Raw genomic sequence first — 24,017 nt, 5'->3', positions numbered from 1 at the left:
TTTTAGTAAACGTGGCCACCTAGCATCTGCACCGCATAATACAAAAGAAATAAAAGACATTTGCCTACGTACACCACATTGCATTAGTTTTGTGTAGATCACGGCACATTAAAATAGCCTTCAGTAAAGGGCATTCAACTCTTGCATGTTAACTCTGCCAGTCCAAGAACAACCTGTTCATTCAGCATTCATCCTGGTCTGCTAGCACTAAACTTGCATGGCGGTGGCATTATGCCTGTATTTATTATTATTGAGCATTTGTTTTGATTTGCTTGCAGGGCAGTTATATGACAATGAGCATTCACATCGCTTCTCGGCCTTTTGGCTAAGATCAAGTGTAGTATCTGTTCTTATCAGTTTAATATCTGATATGTCCTCTATTTGAGGACTATATATTAAATGGATTTTTGGAGCTGGGAGATGGAATGGGGGGGGGAGACAATGAGCATCCACACTGATTTGTTTGCAGGATGCTTACTCATATTCTCATTAACCATTTGTTCTTCCCACACTTTTCATTTCCTTTTCAAATGACCCAAAGTCTTTTCCCCCCCCTTTTTTAAATGGCGTAGTTTCACTTAGGCGACAGAGCACTTTGATTCACTTTAATTGTGCAAACCTAAAGTCCTGCTCTGCGCTTGAAGCCTTACAGCTAAATAGTGGCGGTCTGCAAGCACCCATAATGCATTCAGCTGTACTCCATGTTCTGTGCTCTGCTCAGAAGTAAGTGTACTGTTCTTTGACAAGATCCCAGCAGATATTTCCCTTCTTAATGCTATTAGGCTACATGTTTTATGGCTCTGATGGTTTTTCTTTGCACAATAAGAACCTTTTCATTGCTCAGTAATTGCTCAGTATTCCAAACAACCCTAGAGTGGGCGAAACACAACTTAGCTGACCGTATTCTTCAGATTTTGAAGGATGAAACGGAAAGTAGATGAGTCCAGGTATGCTTGCATCTTGAACTTCTTAGCTCACCAAAAGAAGGTGGAGATTTTGTACATTTGAGGTGATGTTAGGATTCTTTGGCTGCAATGCTATGTGTGGATCAAAGCCAAAGGATCCTACCCTCTAGTAATGGCATAGCCACGAGACAAATCAGCAGATTAAATATCTTCCAGAATAGTGATAAAAGCAACAAGAAAAGGTTCACCTGCTTATGTTGACCTGTTGTGCAGCTGCTAAAGACAATGAACAAGACACAGTGGCCGAGTGAGACATTGACTGCCGCTCATGGTTAGGAAGGAGAGAGTTCAACCTTGAGCCCAAGTTTGGAGAGCACCCTAAGCCAATCCTTGGTTTAGGTCAGGACGGGGTGTGGGGGCAGTAAGAAGGAGTGAGAAGGAGCAAAGCTCTCTGGGATATCTCTGCACATCCATGCGGTCTTGTGAACCAGTTTGGTGTACTGAGCTATGCGGACTGCATTATAGAACCTCTGTCCTTAAAAATGATGGCAACATGAAAACAAAATAAGGACGCTGTACATGAATGACTGAGTAGGTGTGCTGAATTCAGTGGCTTACTCCTAAGCAAGAGTGCAACCTTAAGACAGGTACATTATTTGTACCTGGGATGGCCCAAGTACAGTCAAGTCTCCATGCGAGATTGCCTTGTGCCTTTTCTTTCCCCCCCTTTTTATAATTTTTATTGATTTTAAATACTTTAACAAAACAAATAAAAACATTTTAATGAAACAAATTACAAATGACATATATGAAAAAAACAAAAAAACCCTCCCAAAACCAGAATATTTTTATATATAAGAGTTTCCTTCCACCTATTATGACTTCCGATCTCCCCATCGTGGGTTCCAAGTTTTCTATATCAACTGTATATTATTTATTGTCTGACTTTAGTTTTTCTAAAACATCTATAATTTATGTGACTTTGCAGGAGTCATTCTAGGCCTGCCAAAGATTTCACACGATTACAGTGTTCTTTTAAATATAATATGTATTTATCCCATTCTCTATTAAACCTTTGATCTGATTGATTCCTAATTCTCCCTGTCATTTTTGCCAATTCTACATAATCCAGTAATTTTGCCTGCCATTCCATTTTTGTTCTTTGTTCCATATTCTCTCCTTTCCAACCTTTGGCTATTAATTGTTCTTGTGGCGGTGGTTGCGTACATGAATACCCTCCTCAAATCTCTCGGTATATCTGTACCCAATATACCTCAGAGAAATGCTTTGTGCCTTTTCTTCCGCTCAATCTGCCAATGCCTGTCTTCGCAGGCAGGGGAAGTCCCTAACTCACTGAGGGTTTGAGACCCATCGACCACCCTCACTTGGTTTAGCTGGCCAGTCGAAGCCATTCCGGGGTGTGGCTGCTGTCACATGCTGCAAGCTTCTAGGAGCTGCAGGTGAGAGCTGAGTGCAGGGAGAGGGGACCAAAGGTGGACAAAACTCCAGAGGGAGCATGAAATGTCCCCTACCAAAAGTACTAAAGGTAAAGGGACCCCTGACCATTAGGTCCAGTCGTGGCCGACTCTGGGGTTGCAGCACTCATCTCGCTCTATAGGCCGAGGGAGCCGGCATACAGCTTCTGGGCCATGTGGCCAGCATGACTAAGCCACTTCTGACGAACCAGAGCAGCGCACGGAAATGCCGTTTACCTTCCCGCCGGGGCGGTACCTATTTATCTACTTGCACTTTGACATGCTTTCGAACTGTTAGGTTGGCAGGAGCAGGGACCAAGCAGCAGGAGCTCACCCGTTGCAGGGATTTGAACTGCCGACCTTCTGATTGGCAAGTCCTAGGCTCTGTGGTTTAACCCACAGCGCCACCCGTGTCCCCACCAAAAGTACTAACCCTCCTCTAATACCATGTTGTAAACAAAATCTGCCCATTTCCCCTTATGGGGTATCCAAGAGCTGGCATAGAGTCCTTACATGAGTTCCCTATTGGTAGGAGAGAATAACAGATGCCAACCAGAGAATATTGAGAATCAAAGCATCAAGTAAGCCTGATCTTTATTGATCTGTTGCAACAGGGTCTCCCCTCACACGCAGGAAAGGAGGAGGACCCAGAACCAAGGTGTGCCTGCCCTTACATAGACATTTTAAATTCCCTGCCCTGGAGCTCAAGACCACCCCTCCATACATCATACATACATCACAGAAGGGGTGTAACCCAAGACCACCCCCCACAAACATCATACCTACATCACAGAAAAGGTGGTCTAAAACAGAAATTGAAATGTTGTTGTTTTTCCTGTCTGCCAGGTTATCTGATAATGCCTTATCTGATTGCCTTTCCTGGTAGTCTGTAACCCTTTCAAATGGTGATTACTCAAATCCTGAGACAATGGGAAGGCTCCCCGACTCTCTCCCTCCTTGCAGAGAAAACATTTGGTCAGTTTGGGAGTCAAAATGGTTTCAGGTCGGTCTTCCTGTGCTGATCTATGTATGTGCTTGGTTGGTACATTTATGAACATTTATTATGAACATTTATGATGAACATTTATGATGAACATTTATGAACATTTATTATATGGTAAAGGTAAAGGGACCCCTGACCATTAGGTCCAGTCGTGGTCGACTCTGGGGTTGCGGCGCTCATCTCGCTTTATTGGCCAAGGGAGCCGGCGTACAGCTTCCGGGTCATGTGGCCAGCATGACAAAGCCACTTCTGACGAAACAGAGCAGCGCACGGAAACACCGTTTACCTTCCCGCCGGAGCGGTACCTATTTATCTACTTGCACTTTGACGTGCTTTCGAACTGCTAGGTTGGCAGGAGCAGGGACCGAGCAACAGGAGCTCACCCCATCGCGGGGATTTGAACTGCCAACCTTTTGACTGGCAAGTCCTAGGCTCAGTGGTTTAACCCACAGCACCACCCGCGTCCCTATTTATTATATATCTAAGACCTTAAAATTCTTATCTTAAAATTCTTATACACCCCATAGTTGTGTACACATTCACATGCTGTTCTCCACCCGTGTCCTCCGTTCAGGCAAGGAAGAGGCATTATCAGGCAGGCAAAACCACTCAGGGCATGGCCTGGAGAGGATTCCAAGGGCCACATACAAAGGTCAGGAGAGCCACATGTCTCTGAGGTTGCAGGTGGATAGTTAGCAAATTTTTCTGTATGCCATGAGTCCTTTTAGTTGGCTCGATACTGTGGCAAAACCAAAGTCCTGGGTTGGCTAGCATTTTTCTCCAGGGCCTCCCTGACTTGAGGTCTTCTCACCCCGCAGCTTGAGCTCTTTGAATCTGGCATGAAACGCCATGAATCGGACACAGCGGCGAGTCCTGGAAAACGTATAGATATCCTTGGCTTTCGCTTGAGTGAAGGTTTTAAGTCGATGGAGAAAGAGGAAGTTAATATTTGCCAAGGGTATCTTTGCACAACTGGGACGCCTGCCATTGTTCCTGCGAGGATGGCCATACAAAGCTCCAAAGGGTAAACAGCCAATTAAGGAGCACTAAGTAGTTCTTTGAGGGCATATCTTGTGCTAATTCATGTCACAATGAGTCCTGGTTGCTCAAGCTTATGGTGAAGTTCCTGAGGAAGAAGTCTCAAGGACCCATGAAGGGCGCAGCCTGACCAAGGACAAAGAGCCATCAGGATAAATTCCCACAGGCCTTTTTTTTTTAATTCGAAAATACCACTTTCTTCAAATGGGGAATTAGAATAAATGGCTTCAGAAATGGACCCAAACCTGAAAAACACGAAGCTGGTTTTAACACGCTCAGGACAACCCCAAGGTTTGCAGAAATATGAAAAAATCTCTTTTCTTTTAAAGCCTAAGGCAGAAAAACTCCCCCAAACAGCCCACGGAGGAGAACAGCCTTTACCAAAGGTGTCATGGGCTTTGTTTTTTATTAGTTTTCACAATATTATAAACAAACAAACAAACATAAATCATAGCCTTATTGAAAATTACACTTATTAACTTTGTTAAGTGACTTCCTCGCTTCCCCTTGGTTGAATTTCATTGCATGTCCTTTTAACGGTTTTCCAAATCCCAATTCTTATGAAATTTAACTTAAACATTAACATCCTTAAATCTTCACTTTATGGAATTAAGCATATTAATTCATCACTTAACATAAATAAAATCCTAAGCCAATTAAGTATCTGCAAGCTATTTTCAATTAATTTAACTTAACAAATTAAACTAGATAATCATTAAATTTATTCCACTCCTTCTGATACTCTTCCTCCTTCTGGTCACGGACTCTTCCGGTTAGGTCGGCTAGCTCCGAAAAATCCATCATCTTCATCTGCCATTCTTCTGTTGTTGGTAATTCTTGGGTTTTCCACTTTTTAGCTAACAAAATACGAGCAGCAGCTGTGGCATACAAAAATAATTTAACATCTTTCTTGGGCAATTCCAAACCTGTTATTCCAAGAAGAAAGGCCTCTGGTTTCTTTATAAATGTATATTTCAACATTTTTTTCAATTCATTATAAATCTTTTCCCAGAAGTCTTTCAAAGGTGTCATGGGCTTTGAAGACACTCAAACTCAGGACGAAAGGGAGAAATGTGCCAGGAGGAGGGCATGCTTGGCAAATCCACACCGTGATCAACTTCCGCCTGGAAACTAATGTCCCTACTGTGGAAGGACGATCCAGAATTGGCCTCCACAGTCACTTACAGACTCACTGTTAAGACCGTGTTAATGGAAGGCAAGCTTACTCAGCTATGAGTGATCACCAAAGAAGACATATGGTGGAATCAGATTCTGCATTGACCTCCCTGAAAGTCACCAAAATGCGTCCTAATTTTGTTGGGGACTTTCAAAAGTATGTGTGTTGGCATGTGCATGCCCTCCAACCTTTCTCTGTTGAAAATAGGGCCATCCTACCATACTCACCCATATTTCTCCAATGAAAATAGGGACGTCCTAAGGAAAAGTGGGACATTCTGGGGTCAAATCAGAAACTGATATAGCTTCTGTAAAACTGGGACTGTCCCTGGAAAATAGGATCTGCATGTGTGAATATATGACATTGTTCTAGACTGGACACATCCCTGAGCATCTAGATGACTAGCTGTGATGGCCTGGGATTTGGACTCAGATGCTGAACCTGAGGGATCCCAGCCTGCACAGGATTCCCCGCCTCTGAGCTGGGGCTGGGGCATGAGCCTGAAGGGTCCTCACCTGTGCTGGATCCTCAGGTGCAGGCATCAGCTGAGCCTGCTCTGGCTCCTGAGGTGATGGAGGACCATTGCCTGCAGGTGCTCCACTCTCAGCCCTGTCAGAGGAAGCTGAGGTCCGGTAACCCTCCAGCCTCTCCTGAGCTGCAGAGGCTCAGGGCAGGAAGGCGGAGGGAACTAAGTTCCCCCAGGAGGAGTGCTCGCCTCCAGGCCAGACCAGGAGAGGCAAGTCACCAGAGGATCGGGGCTGCCCTATGCCTCGGGGCAGATAAAAGCCAGCCAGCCCCAGTCCCAAGTTGTGGGAGCAACATTGTTGGTTGCTAGTTCCTGCCTAAATCCTGTCCTGCTTTCCTGCCAGAGCTCCTGGCCCGCCCTGGCCCCCTGCTTGCAAGCCTGTTCCTGACTTCACCCGACTCCCTGCCCTGCATCCAGCTTCAGCTACTACGGACTGCCACCGCGTTGCACCTTTGACCACGGTCCGGACTTGGACCCTGCCTTTTGGGTAACCCACGGGACCAGCACACTAGCTCCAAGCCAGCCATCATATGCTTGTGCATATAAACGGCCTCGGTCCTGTATACCTGAAGGAGCGTCTCCACCCCCATCGTTCAGCCCGGACACTGAGATCCAGGGCCGAGGGCCTTCTGGCGGTTCCCTTATTGTGAGAAGTGAGGTTACAGGGAACCAGACAGAGGGCCTTCTCGGTAGTGGCGCCCGCCCTGTGGAACACCCTCCCTTCAGATGTGAAGGAAATAAGCAGCTATCCTATCTTTAAAAGACATCTGAAGGCAGCCCTGTTCAGAGGAGTTTTTAATATTTAATGCTGTACTGTTTTTAACATTTTATTGGGAGCCGCCCAGAGTGGCTGGGAAAACTCAGCCAGATGGGCGGGGTATAAATAATAAATTATTATTATTATTATTATTATTATTATTATTATTATTATTATTATTATTATTATTATAGTTGCTGTGAATTGAGAACAAACCTGCATCACTTCCTGCCTTTTGGGGTATCTCTGGACCAACCATAGGAAAATATAATAGCTGGATTTCTCTGTTTTGTAGGCCAGCATCTCCCAGTATATCATATTATCCTCCACATCGTGGGGTGGGGAGCAGAATCCTGATTTATTAGGTGTTTGTGCTACTCTTCTGGATAAGCAGAAATGACTGCACACCTGGAACATGACCTGACTTTCCTCATCTGCCTGGGCCAGGTGTAGGAAAATAATATCGCTGGTTTTCATTTGCTCATCGGAAAATAAATACAGGAAGTGATATATTAGCTGCGTGTGTCACTTACGGTAGGCAGAAATTTGAATAATGCCAGTGATGATGTTCCTGCAGTCTCTGGCCCTGGCATGGGAGTGCATTTGCACAGTTAAATCTAGTGTGCAAGCTGCGCTTGCGCCTTGAGGCGTCTAAATTTGCCACAGCGACACGTACGCCTTAGATCCAACCCTTTTGGATTACTATAAGGCGCTCTGAGCCTTTGAAAAGTGCTCAGGAACTTCGACTGGCTCAAAGAACTGCAGCCAGATTGATGACTGGGGTTGGTTATAGGGAGCATACAACTCCCTGCTGAAGCAGCTCCGTTGCCCTGTAAAACCCAAAATGGCTTAGGTCCAAGATACCTGAAAGACCGTATTCCCTCAGACAAACCTCCCCGGGTTGTGAGATCTTCAGCAGAGGCCCTTCTCTCACTCCTGCCCCCCTCACAGGCATGCTTTGTTGGGACGCAATGGAGGGCCTTCTCGGTGGCGGCTCCCAGACTTTGGAACTCCCTCCCTGGAGAAGCCAGACTGGCTCCCACCCTGTCCTTCCTCCGGCAGGCGAAGACCACCTTGTTCCAACAGGCTTTTGGGAACTGACTGCTTTTAATGGAAGGGCTGGTGCCGTGCTGTTTTTGTTGTAATTATTGGTATGTTCCAGACCAGGCATAGGCAAACTCAGCCCTCCAGATGTTTTGGGACTACAAATCCCATCATCCATGACCACTGGTCCTGTTAGCTAGGGATGATGGGAGTTGTAGTCCCGAAACATCCGGAGGCCGAGTTTGCCTATGCCTATTCCAGACAGATTTTATATCTGTGCATAGTTCTAATTCCATTAAAGCTAAATTGTTGTTGTTTTTTCCTAGGTTTTTAACCATTCTTGTTTTTTTCCTGTAAGCTGCCTTGAGGCCCACCAGGGAAAAAGTCGGGGTATAAGTAAATAAAAATGTTAGGAAAACAGCAGGCTTTCTCAGGACTCATCTACACTAGTAAAGAAACAATGATTTGGATGCACTATAAACATGCAACAACACCAGATGGCGCCAGAGAGCAGGAAATTTTAATACACATTTTTCCATAGGGGTTTTTTATTTTGTTATGATATAATTTCTGACTTATTCATAGTGTTTTCCCCCTATGTGTAGATCCACCCTCAGAGGCCCTACAAGTCATCATCCCCCCCACCTGTAAATGATTTTGTTCTCCGTCTCAGGGGCGTGGGTCAGGGGGGAGACCTCTTGTTGGTTTCATATGTACGTGCAGAAATTAGTGTGGATTCATACCAAAAGGTAGAGGTTAGGGTATGTTTATCACAAGGGTGGGGAGCCTGCGGCCCTCAATATGTTGTTAGACCTCCCCCCAGCTCTTATTAGCCCCAGCTAGCATGCCAATAATTAGGTTTATTTTTAATAACGTGAATTTATTGTTCTGCTAAAAAGCCATAACAAACCCGTAGCAACAGTACCTATAAAACAATACAGTTCATACATCCATAATATGAGCCAACATCCATGATGTAAGAGTGACGTTACCCGAGACACCAACAAACTCACATCCAACTTGATTTCAAATTAAATCTCTTGAATCATCACAACAATTTATAGTGATTTTTTCTAACTGCTTTTATTCTGACTTCTTTTCTCTTTTCTGCAGCCAGAGGACAGAAACCTCTGTGTTACAAAGCTATTATTGTCACTCAAAAGAAACTGGACCATTTCTGCCATGATGCCCTGGTTTATTGATGTATTGCTTCTTGAAACAACTGCTGTTGTTTAGTCGTTTAGTCGTGTCTGACTCTTCGTGACCCCATGGACCAGAGCACGCCAGGCACTCCTGTCTTCCACTGCCTCCCACAGTTTGGTCAGACTCATGTTTGTAGCTTCGAGAAAACTGTCCAACCATCTCGTCCTCTGTCATCCCCTTCTTGTGCCCTCAATCTTTCTCAACATCAGGGTCTTTTCCAAGGAGTCTTCTCTTCTCATGAGGTGGCCAAAGTATTGGAGCCTCAGCTTCAGGATCTGTCCTTCCAGTGAGCACTCAGGGCTGATTTCCTTCAGAATGGAGAGGTTTGTTCTTCTTGCAGTCCATGGGACTCTCAAGAGTCTCCCCCAGCACCATAATTCAAAAGCATCAATTCTTTGGCAATCAGCCTTCTTTATGGTCCAGCTCTCACTTCCATACATCACTACTGGGAAAACCATGGCTTTAACTATACGGACCTTTGTTGGCAAGGTGATGTCTCTGCTTTTTAAGATGCTGTCCAGAACAACTAGTCCAGAACAAATAAAATACTGTAATAGTACAGAAACATTGAACTGTATCAAAGTAAAAGCAATGAATACCTGGCGCTGCCCAAATGTGCAGGTAAACAATAGCATATTTACCCCTGTTACTCAAACAATGGCGAAGGGAGTCTTTAATCTCCAGGACAGGTCAAAGGCACACATAGAATCATAAAATGATAGAATTTAGAGACAGACGGATGCCAACAAGGAAAGAACAAATCATATAATTTCCACGTGCTGTGAATAAAACTAAATCTTGCCCCCTCAATTTTCAGTCCATTTTGAGATGTATAGGGTGATTGTTGTTTTTAACCCATTACTTGTTTAAGAGTTTGTGGAGAATTTTTTTTCCCCTGTGGCAAATGTTTCTTTAAAAATGTGTGTATGTGTGTGCTTGTATATATCATGGGGAAGGGACTCCCCAATAAAGTTATCTATAGATCAAAATCAGTTCAAACCCTGATAATGTATTAGCAAATAATACATCTGTCATTCAGAATATCAGAAGGACTCTTGATGCAAAGAACCAATGCAGTATTTTTATGGCTGTGGAAAGCAAAAATGAGGTTTACGCCAAAGCTGATCTCTCTCTCTCTATTTCACGAAGGGCGCTGTGATAATGACATAGCATATCACAATTTATTACAGCAGGATCCTTCCCCCCCAACCCCCGGTAATTACATAGGTTTTCCAGAAAGAAAAAGAAAAATATGGGATCGGTTTTCTGAGCATAATGCTATATTATTATGGATCTTTGTTAACATCTTTAATCTTGACTCAGCTAAGAGGTGAGATGAGTATCTTGAACAATGTAATATGGTTGAGTAACAAATCCTGACCTTTAACCCTAGGGCAGCCATGACACTCCAGGTGTTGCTGCGCTCCAGCCACAGCCAATGGTCAGAGACGATGGGAACTGTAAGAACCTTTGGAGGTTTTCAGGTTCCTTCTCAGAGAAAATACCTTGTTTCAACCCCCCGGATTTGGGATAAGAAAGGATTAATTTCTAGGGTTCCACCATTAGCTTTACTTCTGTATAGTAGAATCTTCCAATTGGTTGGCATACTCAACAAATTTGAGCTATGCAAACAGATATGTGATATGCCTCTTCCAAAGATATGGCATTTAAATAGCAGCTTATCTAGATGCTAATCGGCTAATGCAAAATATAGATCATTTTTTTCTGATAAAGCACTTGCACAATATGGTAAATTCTAATAAGTCAGTTGGCTAAATCTGACATACTGCTAAAATTTTGTAGTAATACTCTCTGTCGCTTAGTCACGTTGTCTCTGGCTGGCTGGCCTGCTAAAAAAACAAGAAGACTGTTTTCTGTGGCTTGATTGATGACAATTCTTAGAACGTGATAAGATCCAGAGAAATTTATTCAGTGTGTGAGTCAGCTCACACATACACTCTGCCCTTTCCCCACCCCCATAAATGGGATGTGGTAAGTCCCATTTATATTGCACCTCAGTCTTGTTGCTAAAGAACCATTTCTGTGCTGCTTTTTACTGTTTTTGTTCTATGTTAAGAGTTTGTGGGTGCCAGACCTCTCTAATTCTTGGATCCAGCAAGTGTTCACATATAAACCAAGCTAGCTTCCTGTTGAGATGGTCACCTGGATGATGGGCCATTAAAAGAACAAAGGTTGTGGGAATGATATGGGAGGCAGGAGAGGATATATTGATTAATGATATCCTTCCTAACTTGTGTTAGCAAGTTCTATGTCTTAGCAGAGTTTAAAGATTCCCCTTTAAACGCACAGTGGTTTGCTTGTTGCAGGTTTGTCTGAAGCTCTCTATTTAAGATTTCTGGTAAGATCCCTTCTTGTCCCTCTTAAAAATAATATACACAACAATCTTATTAAAGTGAATATAAAAGTAGTTTACTCACATTCATTCAGTTCACAGCTAGATCCCTGAAGGCAGACTTATGTTACAAAAGTATATACACATGTGGAACTATCCCAGAAGGGAGTTAGTTCCTAAGTGACTGCAAACAAGCAGTCACTTCTCCTCACACACAGAAAAACAAAATGGAGAAGTGCCAAAAGAGAGAGGTGTGCTCCCTGTCTTGCTCTTGTTCCCGGGCAGAGAGAGGGCCAGATTAGACCACATCCTCCTTTAGTCACATGTAGAGGAAGTTTGTCGCAGCTCAGGAGGAAACAGGAAGTTTTCTCCTGGCTGGTACAAAGCATCCCCTAGCATGTTCATTCTAGGAATGTTGTACTTGACTGCTATGTGTTTCACATCCCACAAAGGGAATGGGGGGGATCTGTGCCAGATGCGAAATGGGTGGGGCCCCTCCTTCAACTCTTTATTAGAAGGACAAAGTTTTAGAGCAGAGTTTGCTGTGGCACAACCTAGAACCAAAGCAGCAAGCAGAGAGTCAGAGAGCAGTGTTGAATTCCTGTCTGAATCCAAGGTTGCGACTACGGGAAAAGCAATCTCCTTTTGGGGTGTTGTTGCTGTGAACCCCTCCATCGTAGGTTCAGGTTGTAGGTGTGTGTGCAAATAAACCATCTATCATAAAGACGCCACTGTCTCTGCTGTGCCTTATTCGAAAAGGAATCATGAACCCCAGGTGAGCACTTGGAACCCCAAAATAGCACGCTGCTCGGAGATTGTGGCAGTGTGCAACAATACTTAGTATTGTATTTTATTATTTGACATTTCACATGGGCGGCTTATGCTGCTGGGCAGCCAGAAATACAGAATTAAATGAATGAATGAATAAGGAGGAAAGGAAGAAAGCTCTGTTATATAAAAAATAGATGTCATGCACTGTTAGGCAAATAAGCTGTCATTTCTCTGCATGTCAGACCCTGGGAACAAAGGGAAAGGGTGTGGGAAATGCACGGGGGACATTAGTAAGCTCTTTGTACAAGGGGGACAGCTTCTGTGACATATGAGAAGCAAATCGGAGGGAGGAAAACAGCCGCTGAAACATTGGAGTGAAGATCCAGACCGTCCAAATAAGCTGATTTGCCAGTTTAAGAAACGTGAGCTTTACTAACAGCAAATGGAGACTGAAGGAAAACATATTTGTAAGTGACAGGTGGTGTTCCCAACGTTCCCTCTCTGTGTTTGTTCTTCCCCAGTTGAGTAGCTCAGAGCCTGCTAGAATCAATGCTTGCCTTCACTCCCTTACTGCCGCTTAATTCATAACTGCCTTATGAAGTTACTACGCAAGGATTTTATGTGAGCAAAGGACACAATGTGTTATGAAAGCCGACAGCGTTCCCGAGGACGGGAACATTTTGAGTCAGCGTCACGGTGGAGGTGGGTGGGTGGGGACGGGAAATCCCCACTGCCACGAGAAAGCAGAAATATAAAGATGACAGGACCACTTCCTGCCTAGGGACAGAAGGATACATCACTTCAGATAACAAGCAGGACCAGAGGCTAAATCTAACCCAATAATGAGGTATGGCTTATTGTTTACTCAAATTCAGGCTGCAATCGAAGTAACCTGGGAGTCAGCCCCACTGAACTCATTGCTTCTGAGTAGGTATGTGTGGGACTGAGCTGTTAGCTAAACATTTTGCAGGTAAAAACAATGAAATATATTGTCTATGCCCAAGCAGCGTGTGCTAGAGAGGGGCAGGAGAAATGCAGCGTATTTTAACAAGCGGCAAATATTGCATGGCAAATGCATGACCGGGATTTAGACTGAATTGAGCTTGTCTGTGTATGATCAGTTGAACACTGTGCCATTCAATGCAATATAGAACATCAAATAAATATGCAGTATAGAATGCAGGGCTCTGGATGCAGTTAGTTAGTCGCATTAACAGGGCAAGCTTATGTCCACTTAGAAGTAAGTACAGGCTTGTAGATTTACTCAGAAAGAGTCGGACACGACCAAACAACAACAACAAACTTGAGCTGGACTGGGGCATTTCTAGTTGGCAACTCATTTTTTTTTGGGGGGGGGGGAGGCATATACAGAATTTTAAAACAACATTTGGAACAGCTTTGGCTCCCCTGCCCCAATCAACTCATTCTCATTTATTTATTTAGCATGTTTTATGCAGCTTTCCAGACAATTATTGTTCGCATCTATTATAGATGCATTTATATAAGAGATAAATAAAAGAGAGAGAGAATAAGACTGAAAGAGACAAAAGCGGAAAGGGGTAGAAGGGAAAGACAGACGGGGGAAAATTAGTTCTTTAAGCTGGTATGAAGTCTTGATCTATATATATTGGCCTCTACTCCTGGGTGATCTCCCCTTGCTGGTGGCTTTTTCTCCTTTGGCTGGTGGGATAGGGCCAGATTATCTCTCTCCCTGCCTCCTGCTTCTGGCAGGGACAACTGACAGTTGGAGCCGAGTGTTCTTTCTGGCATGGGAAGCGAAGCCGTTGCTCCTCGCATGGCCGATGGATGGGGCCAGGTCGGTCTTCCCCTTGCCGTGATGCTATTTCTGGGAGGTAGGAGGTGCCATCTCTGGCTGACCCTTGGTCCTCGGGTCAGTGGCAAAGGCCACAGTGGGCTTCCCTCCATCTCTGAAGATGTTGGGCAGTTCCCGTAGGAGCCAAGATGCAAGCGAAGGGAGAACAGCAACAGGTGTGCCCCCCCCAATTATCTATTTGACGGGCTTATTCCCTTCTGTTTGTGTCTTGACTTCAGGCACAAGAGGGGGTTAAGAAGAGGAGAATCTTGGCTGAGTAGCGGAGGTGGGAAATAGTTCTTCGGTGGTGGGGTGGAAGTTTCAGGAGCTATGTTGGGAGCCCAGTGGGAAGCCTTTGGGGGATGATGGTTTTATGCAGTCAGCTTTCCAGTTCTCCGTTGCTAGCGGGGACAGCATGTTCTCTCTCAGTGGGACCAGCAAGATGGTTAGATGTTGTTAGCATATACCTGTAGGCAACCTCAGGATAAAAGATAAAGGACAATGGGTTTTGAATTCACATTAAAGCACAGCGCAGCATATATATTTCATACAACTTCCTTTGTCATCTGAAAGCAAGGGCAGATAAGTTGCTTGAGGGAACAGAATTCATCCTAAGAGTTGATGGCTGTTTTGGGCGATATCTGGTTTTCATCATCATGCTATATCACCAGCTAAACATCGTGATATATCACGATGTCTGAAATAAGGATGGAGCTATGTAGGGCATCAGCTGGCTTCACGGTTTCACCCGCAACGTGATTTTCCCCGGCGCCTGCTCTTGGAATTCGCTGCCCCTTGCATGAGACAAGGCCATGCTGGCTGGGGCTAATGGGAGTTGGAGTCCAGCAACTTCTGACAGCCACAGGTTCCACATTCCTGCATTAGATAAAATAAACTTTCTCAAAGAACACATGTCCTCCCTATCCATAAATCATTTATTTTCACATCCAGAAAATGCAAATGATGTATCATGTGGTTGTGCTGCTCTTTCATGACTAAGCAAAATAATTTGTATTTAGAGGTCACACACCTGGAACACTTTATGCCTCTCCAGGGCAGAATAGGAAAACATAATTGCTGGTTTCTGCAAACCTCGACATGCCAGCACCCCCTGCCTGTTAATAATTTTCATTCTCCACACTTGGAATAATAAAATGATTTATCATTTGCTTGCTGTTGCCCTTTTTCTGGTAAGCAGAACTTTTTGGTAGTTCACTTTCACATACCTGGGCTGAGGTGGCTTTGAAGGAAAGCGATGGCTAAGATCTACAAATGGAGGTGTTCTCAATCTGCCCCATCCCCCCCCCCCCGAAATAACACTCTCCATCAATCATGCTTGAGGACTATGGCCCTAGGGCAGCTGGGAGTCTAATATGTGCATTAATGGCTAAAGCCCTGCTGAATTCGGAAGATACACTTCCCATTTAATCGGACTGCAAACCTTTGAAAAGCTCATGTACTTTGGGCACAAGTTCATGTGCTCCCCTGCAGAAAGATTTCTTCTAAGATGATACCTGCTGCCATCCGAAACTAAAGGGCTGCCCCACCCACTTGAGATATGCACACCGATATAGTCACAGTGCTTGGCATCCGTCTGTCTGGAGAGACAATGGAGTGCGCCTTCTGGGGTGAAGTCAAACCAGCACTTGAGTGACCTTGTATGGAGCTCCTGGGCTGCCCAGACAACAAGACCCCCCTCTCAGGCTCACTAATGTGGTCCAAAGGAAAGCAGAGCAATACGTTTGGCGCCATCTTGGCTGCAGGAGTTGCCAGAATAAGGCCCACAAGGCACCACCCAGCTGCCTTAGGGACTCCACTCTGGATTTGTGCAGAGTTTCCTCCTTAACCTTTCCTTCTCCCGAAGTGATTTCGCAAGGCAGCAGACGTTTAGGTTCAGAGTTTTCCTTCCTCCAGATTGGCTACCTTCCCAGGTTGACGAGCCCCATTTGCAGAAAAGCCCCTCTTGACCGTTGGACACACTATTGGTCTTGTCCACTCAATCCACTAGAGCCCGTCTTTGCAGCCAGTCGAAGCTATTCCTGGGCTTGTGGTCACTGCCACATGCTGACAGCTTCTATAAGTTGGTCCCTTACCTTTCTCGCCCTGATCTGGCCACAGTGATCCCTGCGACAGTCACCTCCAGACTGGATTATTGTAACTCGCTCTACGCAGGGCTGCCCTTGAAGCTGACCCAGAAACTCCAGAGGGTGCAGAATGCCGCGGCGAGGCTCCTTACGGGGTCCTTGCCGCGGGATCACATTCATCCAGTGCTTTACCAGCTGCACTGGCTCCCGGTGGAGTACAGGGTCAGGTTTAAGGTGATGGTTTTGACGTTTAAAGTCCTATGCGGCCTAGGACCCACGTACCTACACGACCGCCTCTCCTGGTATGCCCCGCAGAGGACCTTAAGGTCCACAAATGACAACATTTTGGAGGTCGCAAGTTGGTTAGATTGGTCTCAACTAGGGACAGGGCCTTTTCAGTACTGGCCCCAACTTGGTGGAACGCTCTGTCACAAGAGACTAGGGCCCTGTGGGACTTGACATCTTTCCGCAGGGCCTGCAAGACAGAGCTGCTCTGCCTGGCCTTTGGTTTGGACTCAGTCTGACCCTTATGTTTCCCTCCCCTTATAACCATATGGGCTACTTTTAAAATAAGGCTGCATTTTAAATCGCATTTTAACCTGTATTTTAAATTGGTTGTTTGGTATAGTGGTTAAGAGCAGTGGACTCGTAATCTGGGGAACCGGGTTCGAGTCTCCGCTCCTCCCCATGCAGCTGCTGGGTGACCTTGGGCCAGTCACGCTTATCTCAAGTCTCTCAGCCCCACTCACCCCACAGAGTGTTTGTTGTGGGGGAGGAAGGGAAAGGAGAATGTTAGCCGCTTTGAGACTCCTTAAAGGGAGTGAAAGGCGGGATATCAAATCCAAACTCTTCTTCTTCTTCTTCTATTATGTTTTTACTGCAGTTTTACTGGTGTTAGCTGCCCTTAGCCTAGCTCTGGCCAGGAACGGCGGGGTATAAATAAAATTATTTATTATTATTATTATTACTATTATTAGGAACCACAGGTGAGAGCTGAGTGCAGGGTGGGGACCAAAGGTGGACAAACTACTCCTACACCAGAGACAGTACCTGTCCCCTAACACCCCATAGCACCCCATAGGCTAGTTTCTACATTCACATTCCTTTCTTCCATCCAGACAAGAAGAGGCATTATTGGCAGGCAGAACCACTTAGGCCTGGCAGGCAGAACCACTTAGGCATGGCCTGGAGAGGATTCCAAGGGCCACATACAAAGGCTGGGAGATCCACATGGCCCTGGGACTGAGGCTGCAGGGGGACAGTTGGCTTGCATATTTTTTTTTTCTTGATACACCATGAGTACTTATAGTTGGGTCGATATGGCGGCCAAATTAAAAGTCCTGTGCTGGCCTGTCTTTTGCTCCAGGGCGAGGCCGTTAGCAGAAGGTGTCCCCCACCACAGGTACTACCCATGGGTGTAGCCAGAATTTGGGGGGGGGGGCAGGACACACACCTGTTATCAACCCTTTGTCTGGGGACTCAGCTACAATAGTAAAGAAACAGCAATTTGAATGCGCTATAAGCAGGCAACACCAGATGGCGCCAGAGAGCAGGAAATTTTAAAACGCCATTTTCCATGGGGATTTTTTCTCTTTTGTTATAAAATCTAATAATGTCTGACTTACTACATTTCCCCCGTGTGTAGATCCAGCCTGGCTCTGCCTAGCTGATTTGGAACAAACTATCTCAACAACAGCTATTTCAGATTACTTTCTTTTGACCTCAAGAGCTCAGAAAAATCGGTGAAAACATTTCAAATACAGCATTCCGATTATTTCTACATTTTTATTTAGTCACTTGATTTACTTACTTATTTATTCATTTTTGCCAAATATTTTTTATCGATTTTTACAAATTACTGCAGATCAGACAGAATCAGTTACTTGATTTAGGGTGGGGCCCTGCCCACACTACCAGGGGTGCCAATTTGAATACAATATACTACTACTACTACTAATAATAATAATAATAGTAATAATAATAATAATAATAATAATTTATTATTTATACCCCACCCATCTCTGGGCAGCTTCCAACAAAACACTAAAATACGATAATCTATTAAACATTAAAAGCTTCCCTAAACAGGGCTGCCTTTAGATGTCTTCCAAAAGTTTGGTAGTTGTTCTTCTCTTTGACATCTGGTGGGAGGGCGTTCCACAGGGCGGGCGCCACTACCGAGAAGGCCCTCTGCCTGGTTCCCTGTAACTTGGCTTCTCGCAGGGAGGGAACTGCCAGGAGACCCTTGGCGCTGGACCTCAGTGTCCGGGCAGAACGATGGGGGTGGAGACACTCCTTCAGGTATACAGGACCGAGACCGTTTAGGGCTTTAAAGGTCAGCACCAACACTTGAATTGTGCTCGGATATGGGGGGGGGCGGTGTCCAGGTAAATCCCGCCCTGTTGGGGTGTGTGTGATGTCCAGGTAAGCCCCGCCCTGCACAATCGATCCCGCGCCGCATTGCATGGCAACGCCCATCAAGTTTGGGGGAGGCAGCCCCCTCAAATATTTTATGGGGGGGGCGAAGACCCCTAGCTCCTATGCATGGTCCTACCCGTCCCTTAACAGCCGTTTAATTAAAGGATCAAGAACTCATGCAACTAACAGGCTGGGGTTCCTTTAATGGGGGGGCAGCCCTCGACTCCCCCCACCCGCCCACGGGCATGGGGCAGCACCAGTGGCGTAGCGTGGGTTGTCAGCACCCGGGGCAAGGCAAGTAATTTGTGCCCCCTAACCCGTGGATTTGCGCCCCCTAACCCTAACCCCCAGATGTTGCGCCCGGTGCGGCCAGCCCCCCCTGCACCCCCGCCACTGGGCAGCACCGACCCCCGCCGCTCCCTTCCTGCCAAAGCCAGAGGTCCCTTGGAGCGCGCGGGGGCGCGCGTTGGGCGAGCTCCTCCTCCTCCCGGCGGCGCGCAGCGGAGGCGCGCGGCCTCGCCAATCACCCGGGAGGAGGCGGAGCGGCGCGCGGGCCGGCCGGCCCCCTTTGCGCGCCGAGGATGCTGCCGCTGCCGCTGCGAGCGCTGGAAGGAAGGGGGCGAGCGGTGACGGCAGCGGCGGCTGCGCAGGGCGCACGGCACGGCCTTGGCACGGCGGCGGCGGCGGCGGGCCTGGCGGCCGGAGCAGGAGGCGAGGCGGGCGGGCACCTGCTGCTGCTGTCCCCGCCGAGGGGTCCGTGGCGCAGCGGGAGCCGGAGAAGCGGAGCCGGAGGCGAGAGCGCGGACCTGGCCGGAGCGGCAGCGTGAATGAAAGTTTGGTCCGAATTGCGCGCCGGGTAAGGAACAAAGCGCTCCTGCTTCCCACTTTCGCCCGCCTATCCCACCCCCGTCTCTCTGGGCTGTGTTTTATTTTGCCTCCTCCTGATGGGGGAAGGACCCCGCAGCCCCTTCCTCATCCACCCCATAATATTTCCCGACCCCAAAGGAGCCCCCTTGTTTGGTACCCCCAACACCTTTTGTTCCCTAAGCGCCAATGCGCACCGTGGCAGTTTTGGAGAGGCCCACATTTTAATGCCCCCCAAAACCGAGCCTGTTAGTGTGAGACCCCCCACCTTCCCCCTCCGACTGACTCTTAGCCCCACATCTGTCTTGGGATCGCCCCCCTCGCTCTGTGGGTCTCCCGAAGTTCCTTAGGTCGGCTCAAGAAACAATCCCCACCCCCTGGTTTTACGCACGGCTCTCGGCTAAGCCTTTCTAATCCGCTGCTACGCTCCCTTTTTCTTCCATTTCCTCCATTATTAAGGTTGGGGAGGGGAGATCCCATTCCTAACCATCTAAAAAAAAAGCCTCGGCTTTTCCAGAGGATTGAATCCTCTTTCTGTCGGAAGCAAGGAGCTTCATCGGTTCCCTGGGAACCGCTTTTCTGTTTTCCTTCTCCTTTGACCTATTCTCAGCCATCTAGTCTTCTCTTTGCCTTGTTACTATTGTCGCTTATGCCTTTCCTATGGCTGAGTTTCCGCCTCCCCACCATCCTCTTTAAAAATAATTACATTCCTGAACCCCTGTAGGAATGATGGACAATATCTTGGCCAGAGAGATGATACAGTTTTCAGGAGGGAATGCCATTTCTTCTCCTTTTAGTGGAGGCACTGGTTCTTATGTGCTGTAAGCCGCCCAGAGTGGCTGGGGAAACCCAGCCAGATAGGTGGGGTATTATTAATAATAATAATAATAATAATAATAATAATAATAATGCCTTTTGTCCATATTTTGTGCCTCTCAGCTGTCTCCCCCCTCCTTCTGTGATATTTTTTTCCCTTGCTTTGCCATGTGGTTAATAAGGTTGTGCTCTTCTGGAATAGGAAGGGTTAAGTATGTGTGTGTGTGTGTGTGTGTGTGTGTGTGTGTGTGTGTGTGTAAAGGGCTGGTGGTAGATGTGGGGTTATTTTGAATTTTGCTCCAGGGAATAAGATGAGGGAGGACGCTCTTGTGGGTTGCATGGGAATTGTTTACTTACTGGAGAGATTCAATCTGTGTCAGGGAAAGCGTGCTGTGGTCAGTGGCGCTTTGGTTTATTTCGATTTGGCTCCTGGTGGAAGGGTCTGATCCCTGCCTGCCTTCTCTCCTCCGCTCCCCATGCAACACGAAAGGCCGGCGTGCCCTTTCATTAAAAGTTGCATTTTGCTTTGCTTTGTTTCTCCATGGGGTGTGACATTGCCACTCTCCGCATTACTAGCAGGGGGACTTTTTTTGTACGTGATGGCAAAATCTCACCTATGAGTCAGTGACTTAAGAGAACAGTGTCCTGTGAGCTGGATATCAAAGTTGTAAATTCCTTTTGTAGGTAAGTGATCCCTCCTACTCTCCCTTGTATCCCCTGATAGCTGGAAGGATTCTGGATGCATGCATGAATGGAGGCTGCTCATTGGCCTTGGGTAGAACCACTGCTAGTTTGCCTTCCCTACTTCACAAGGTGGTTGTGATCTTTCAGCCTTATTGGAGGAGGAGTGGAATACTAACGTCACACATAATTAACAGTTATTAGCAAGCTTGAGCTGCTTGATCCCTCTTGCCAGATGTAGTCACATGATTACAGACTGAACAATTTATTTGTGTATGTGTGTGCACTGCTGGAGAGGATTTTGCTTGAACCTTTGGTGGATGACGTTCTTTGTAATGCCCTTTTGCGGTTAATTGTGTTTTTTAAAAGTGTCTTCTTGTACAGTAGAGCACTCTTAACAGATCTCCATTAAGTTCACACAGTGGATAGGATTTCCATCACAAACACTGTCTGCACAAAGTTCTTCTAAAACACAGTTCCATACTCTGCCTTGATCTAAAGAAAAAGTTCTGAGTGGATTGCTGATAGAGTTCCTAGCAAACTAGTTGGGTTGAAACTGAGTTCCTACATTCTTCAGCCTCAAAGTTGGCATGTCTTTGTTGTATGTTCAGAGTTTTGTTCCCGTAAGAGTGAACAGACCTTCTGTCTATCTGTTAAAAGACAGGATAGACTCCTTTGCATTCACACGGTCAATATTAAATAGAGACTCCTTTGCTCTTGCCTGGTGGTCAAGCAAAGAATCACAGCAAGTGAGGCACAGGCCCTAGCAGCTAGATTAATCTAGAAGCTTTAAATAATTGCCATACTTGCCTGTAGTCTTTTGCTCAATTAAAGTTGGAGGGACGCATTTATTTTCCTGGTCAACTCCCAGCATGATGAGCAGATACACTCCTTGCAGCACCATGAGCTTGCCTAATTCAGCCTTTCTCAAACTTGGCTCTTCAGAGATTTTTTTGGGACTACAACTCCCATCATCCATGAGCACTGGCCCTGGTAGCTAGGGATGATGGGAGTAGTAGTCCAACAACACCTGGGTACCCAAGTTTGAGGAAAGGCTACTTAATTTTGCCCAGCCTACCAGGGTTTAGGGCTGAAATGGTGCTTTCTACACATTGGCGACAATTCTAGGACCCGTGGCACTGGAGCGAGGGGCAGGGATGGGAAAGTTGTGTTCAGACCTTGTAGGATCACAGCTCTTTAACTTCTCTGACCTTGCTGGCTGGGACTGATGGGAATTGGAATATGAATGCATACAGAGGACTTGCAGCAGGGGTCAGCAAACTTTTTCAGCAGGGGGCCAGTCCACTGTCCCACAGACCTTGTGGGGGGCCGGACTATATTTTGAAGGGAAAAAAATGAACGAATTCCTGTGCCCCACAAACAACCCAGAGATGCATTTTAAATAAAAGCACACATTCTACTCCTCTAAAATCACCAGGCAGGCCCTACAAATATCCCAGAGATGCATTTTAAATAAAAGGACACATTCTACTCATGTAAAAACATGCTGTCCACGGGCCAGATTGAGAAGGCGATTGGGCCAGATCCGGCCCCCGGGCCTTAGTTTGCCTACCCATGACTTGCAGGTTCTCTACCCATGGTTAGTCCAGTGTTAGTTTCAAAATTGCAGTGCTGTACAAAAAGCTGGGGGGGGGGGAAGTATCCCTGATGGGGGGGGGGAGCCAGTTTGGAAAGCTGTGTTTTAAATCTTGCTGGTCTTGTTTTCCCTAATCCTTCATTTCACACATTGCGATCATGTGAGTCCCCTGCCGCTGCTGGATTCCTTTGAGCTTTTTCTTTGGAGCCTGTGTTCTTTTCTGGAGTCAAGGGGAAATGGACACTTATGTAATAGCTTGGTGGAGATAAAATGTTGACTTAGCTGAACCAGGAGATACACAATGTGACCGGGTGCAGTGGAAGAAGATGTCAACTTGGAGAAGCAGCATTTTAACAGATTGCATTGTCTTTGGAGTGAGATTTGAGCCCCACTCTTATTTAAGTGTTCACACAACCCTGCTCTGCTAGACAACCACCCCATAGGTTCTTTCTCTGAAGGGCCACAGTGTGTGTTGCAAGCATGTGTGTGTACAAAGTGGCAGGCAGTGGAGAAGAATCTCTGCCTGAGATTCTGGAGAGCTGGTTTTAGTCAGAGTAGACAGCGCTGTTCTCGAGGGATGAGTATAAAAACTGTCTTATTTATACCAGGTCATACTGTGCTCCTGCACCTGCAAAATAAAAACACAACGCAAAAACCCCTGGTGAGAATAAGAGCACAGTTTTGTGGGGTTCTGTCTGTTTCTCACAAAGGCTGATTTGGTGCAGGGTTCTTAATATCTGTCAAATGGAGCATTCCCAAGAAGTAAATGGCTTTGGCCTCCCCAGTGATGCTGGTTTTCTGGAAATGAGGGCAGTTTGCATAGGATGTTGTTATGGTGCCTCGGAGAGCTCTCTGACGTAGTTCGTTACGGTTTACTTGTACCGAGTAAGCAAAGCTAAAAATCTTTGCGACCACCAAGCTTGTCTAATACTGTATTTGCAGCCGACATCCATTTGTTACCGATGAACTTAAGCAATGCAAAAATGTTCACGGGAAAAACACAGCGCTGGAAAATTTGCCGCCCACCCCACACTATCACTGGGCAGTTCTTTTGTACTGCTTTAAGGGACGCGGGTGGCGCTGTGGGTTAAACCACAGAGCCTAGGACTTGCCGATCAGAAGGTTGGCAGTTCGAATCCCTGCGACGGGGTGAGCTCCTGTTGCTCGGTCCCTGCTCCTGCCAACCTAGCAGTTCGAAAGCACGTCAAAGTGCAAGTAGATAAATAGGTACCGCTCTGGCGGGAAGGTAAAACGGCGTTTCTGTGCGCTGCTCTGGTTCGCCAGAAGCGGCTTAGTCATGCTGGCCACATGACCTGGAAGCTGTATGCCGGCTCCCTCGGCCAATAAAGCGAGATGAGCGCTGCAACCCCAGAGTCAGCCACGACTGGACCTAATGCTCAGGGGTCCCTTTAATCAACCTAATGAACTGGGATTGAGAGCTTACGGCTAGCACAGGGCCAGGCAGGTGGATGGGAGAGGGAGGGATCAGGCC

General features: G+C 46.4%; 1 protein-coding gene and 1 long non-coding RNA gene across 6 annotated transcripts in view; both read left to right on the top strand.

Moving 5' to 3' along the window:
- LOC309350884 overlaps positions 1-9,418 on the top strand; it is a 41,352-nt gene extending 31,934 nt beyond the window's left edge. Inside the window, exon 3 of the long non-coding RNA XR_014160558.1 lies at positions 9,045-9,418. This is a non-coding gene — a long non-coding RNA (uncharacterized lncRNA). The remainder of the gene's footprint in view (positions 1-9,044) is intronic.
- Positions 9,419-13,079: 3,661 nt separating this feature from the next.
- GRAMD4 (GRAM domain containing 4) overlaps positions 13,080-24,017 on the top strand; it is a 114,019-nt gene continuing 103,081 nt past the window's right edge. For 2 of the 5 annotated variants that reach the window (XM_081877963.1, XM_081877961.1), the window contains exon 1: positions 19,259-19,423. In XM_081877963.1, the coding sequence (XP_081734089.1) occupies positions 19,395-19,423 (29 nt within the window). In that variant the 5' untranslated portion in view covers positions 19,259-19,394. Of the gene's footprint in view, positions 13,100-13,925; positions 14,242-19,258; positions 19,424-24,017 lie in introns of those variants that run through there. The other 3 variants (XM_081877964.1, XM_081877962.1, XM_081877965.1) reach the window with 3 other exon arrangements.

This window comes from Podarcis erhardii, assembly GCF_964252035.2.
Source record: "Podarcis erhardii genome assembly, chromosome: 10".
Classification (NCBI taxonomy): Eukaryota; Metazoa; Chordata; class Lepidosauria; order Squamata; family Lacertidae; genus Podarcis; species Podarcis erhardii.
This window is presented reverse-complemented; position numbering and strand designations above follow the sequence as displayed.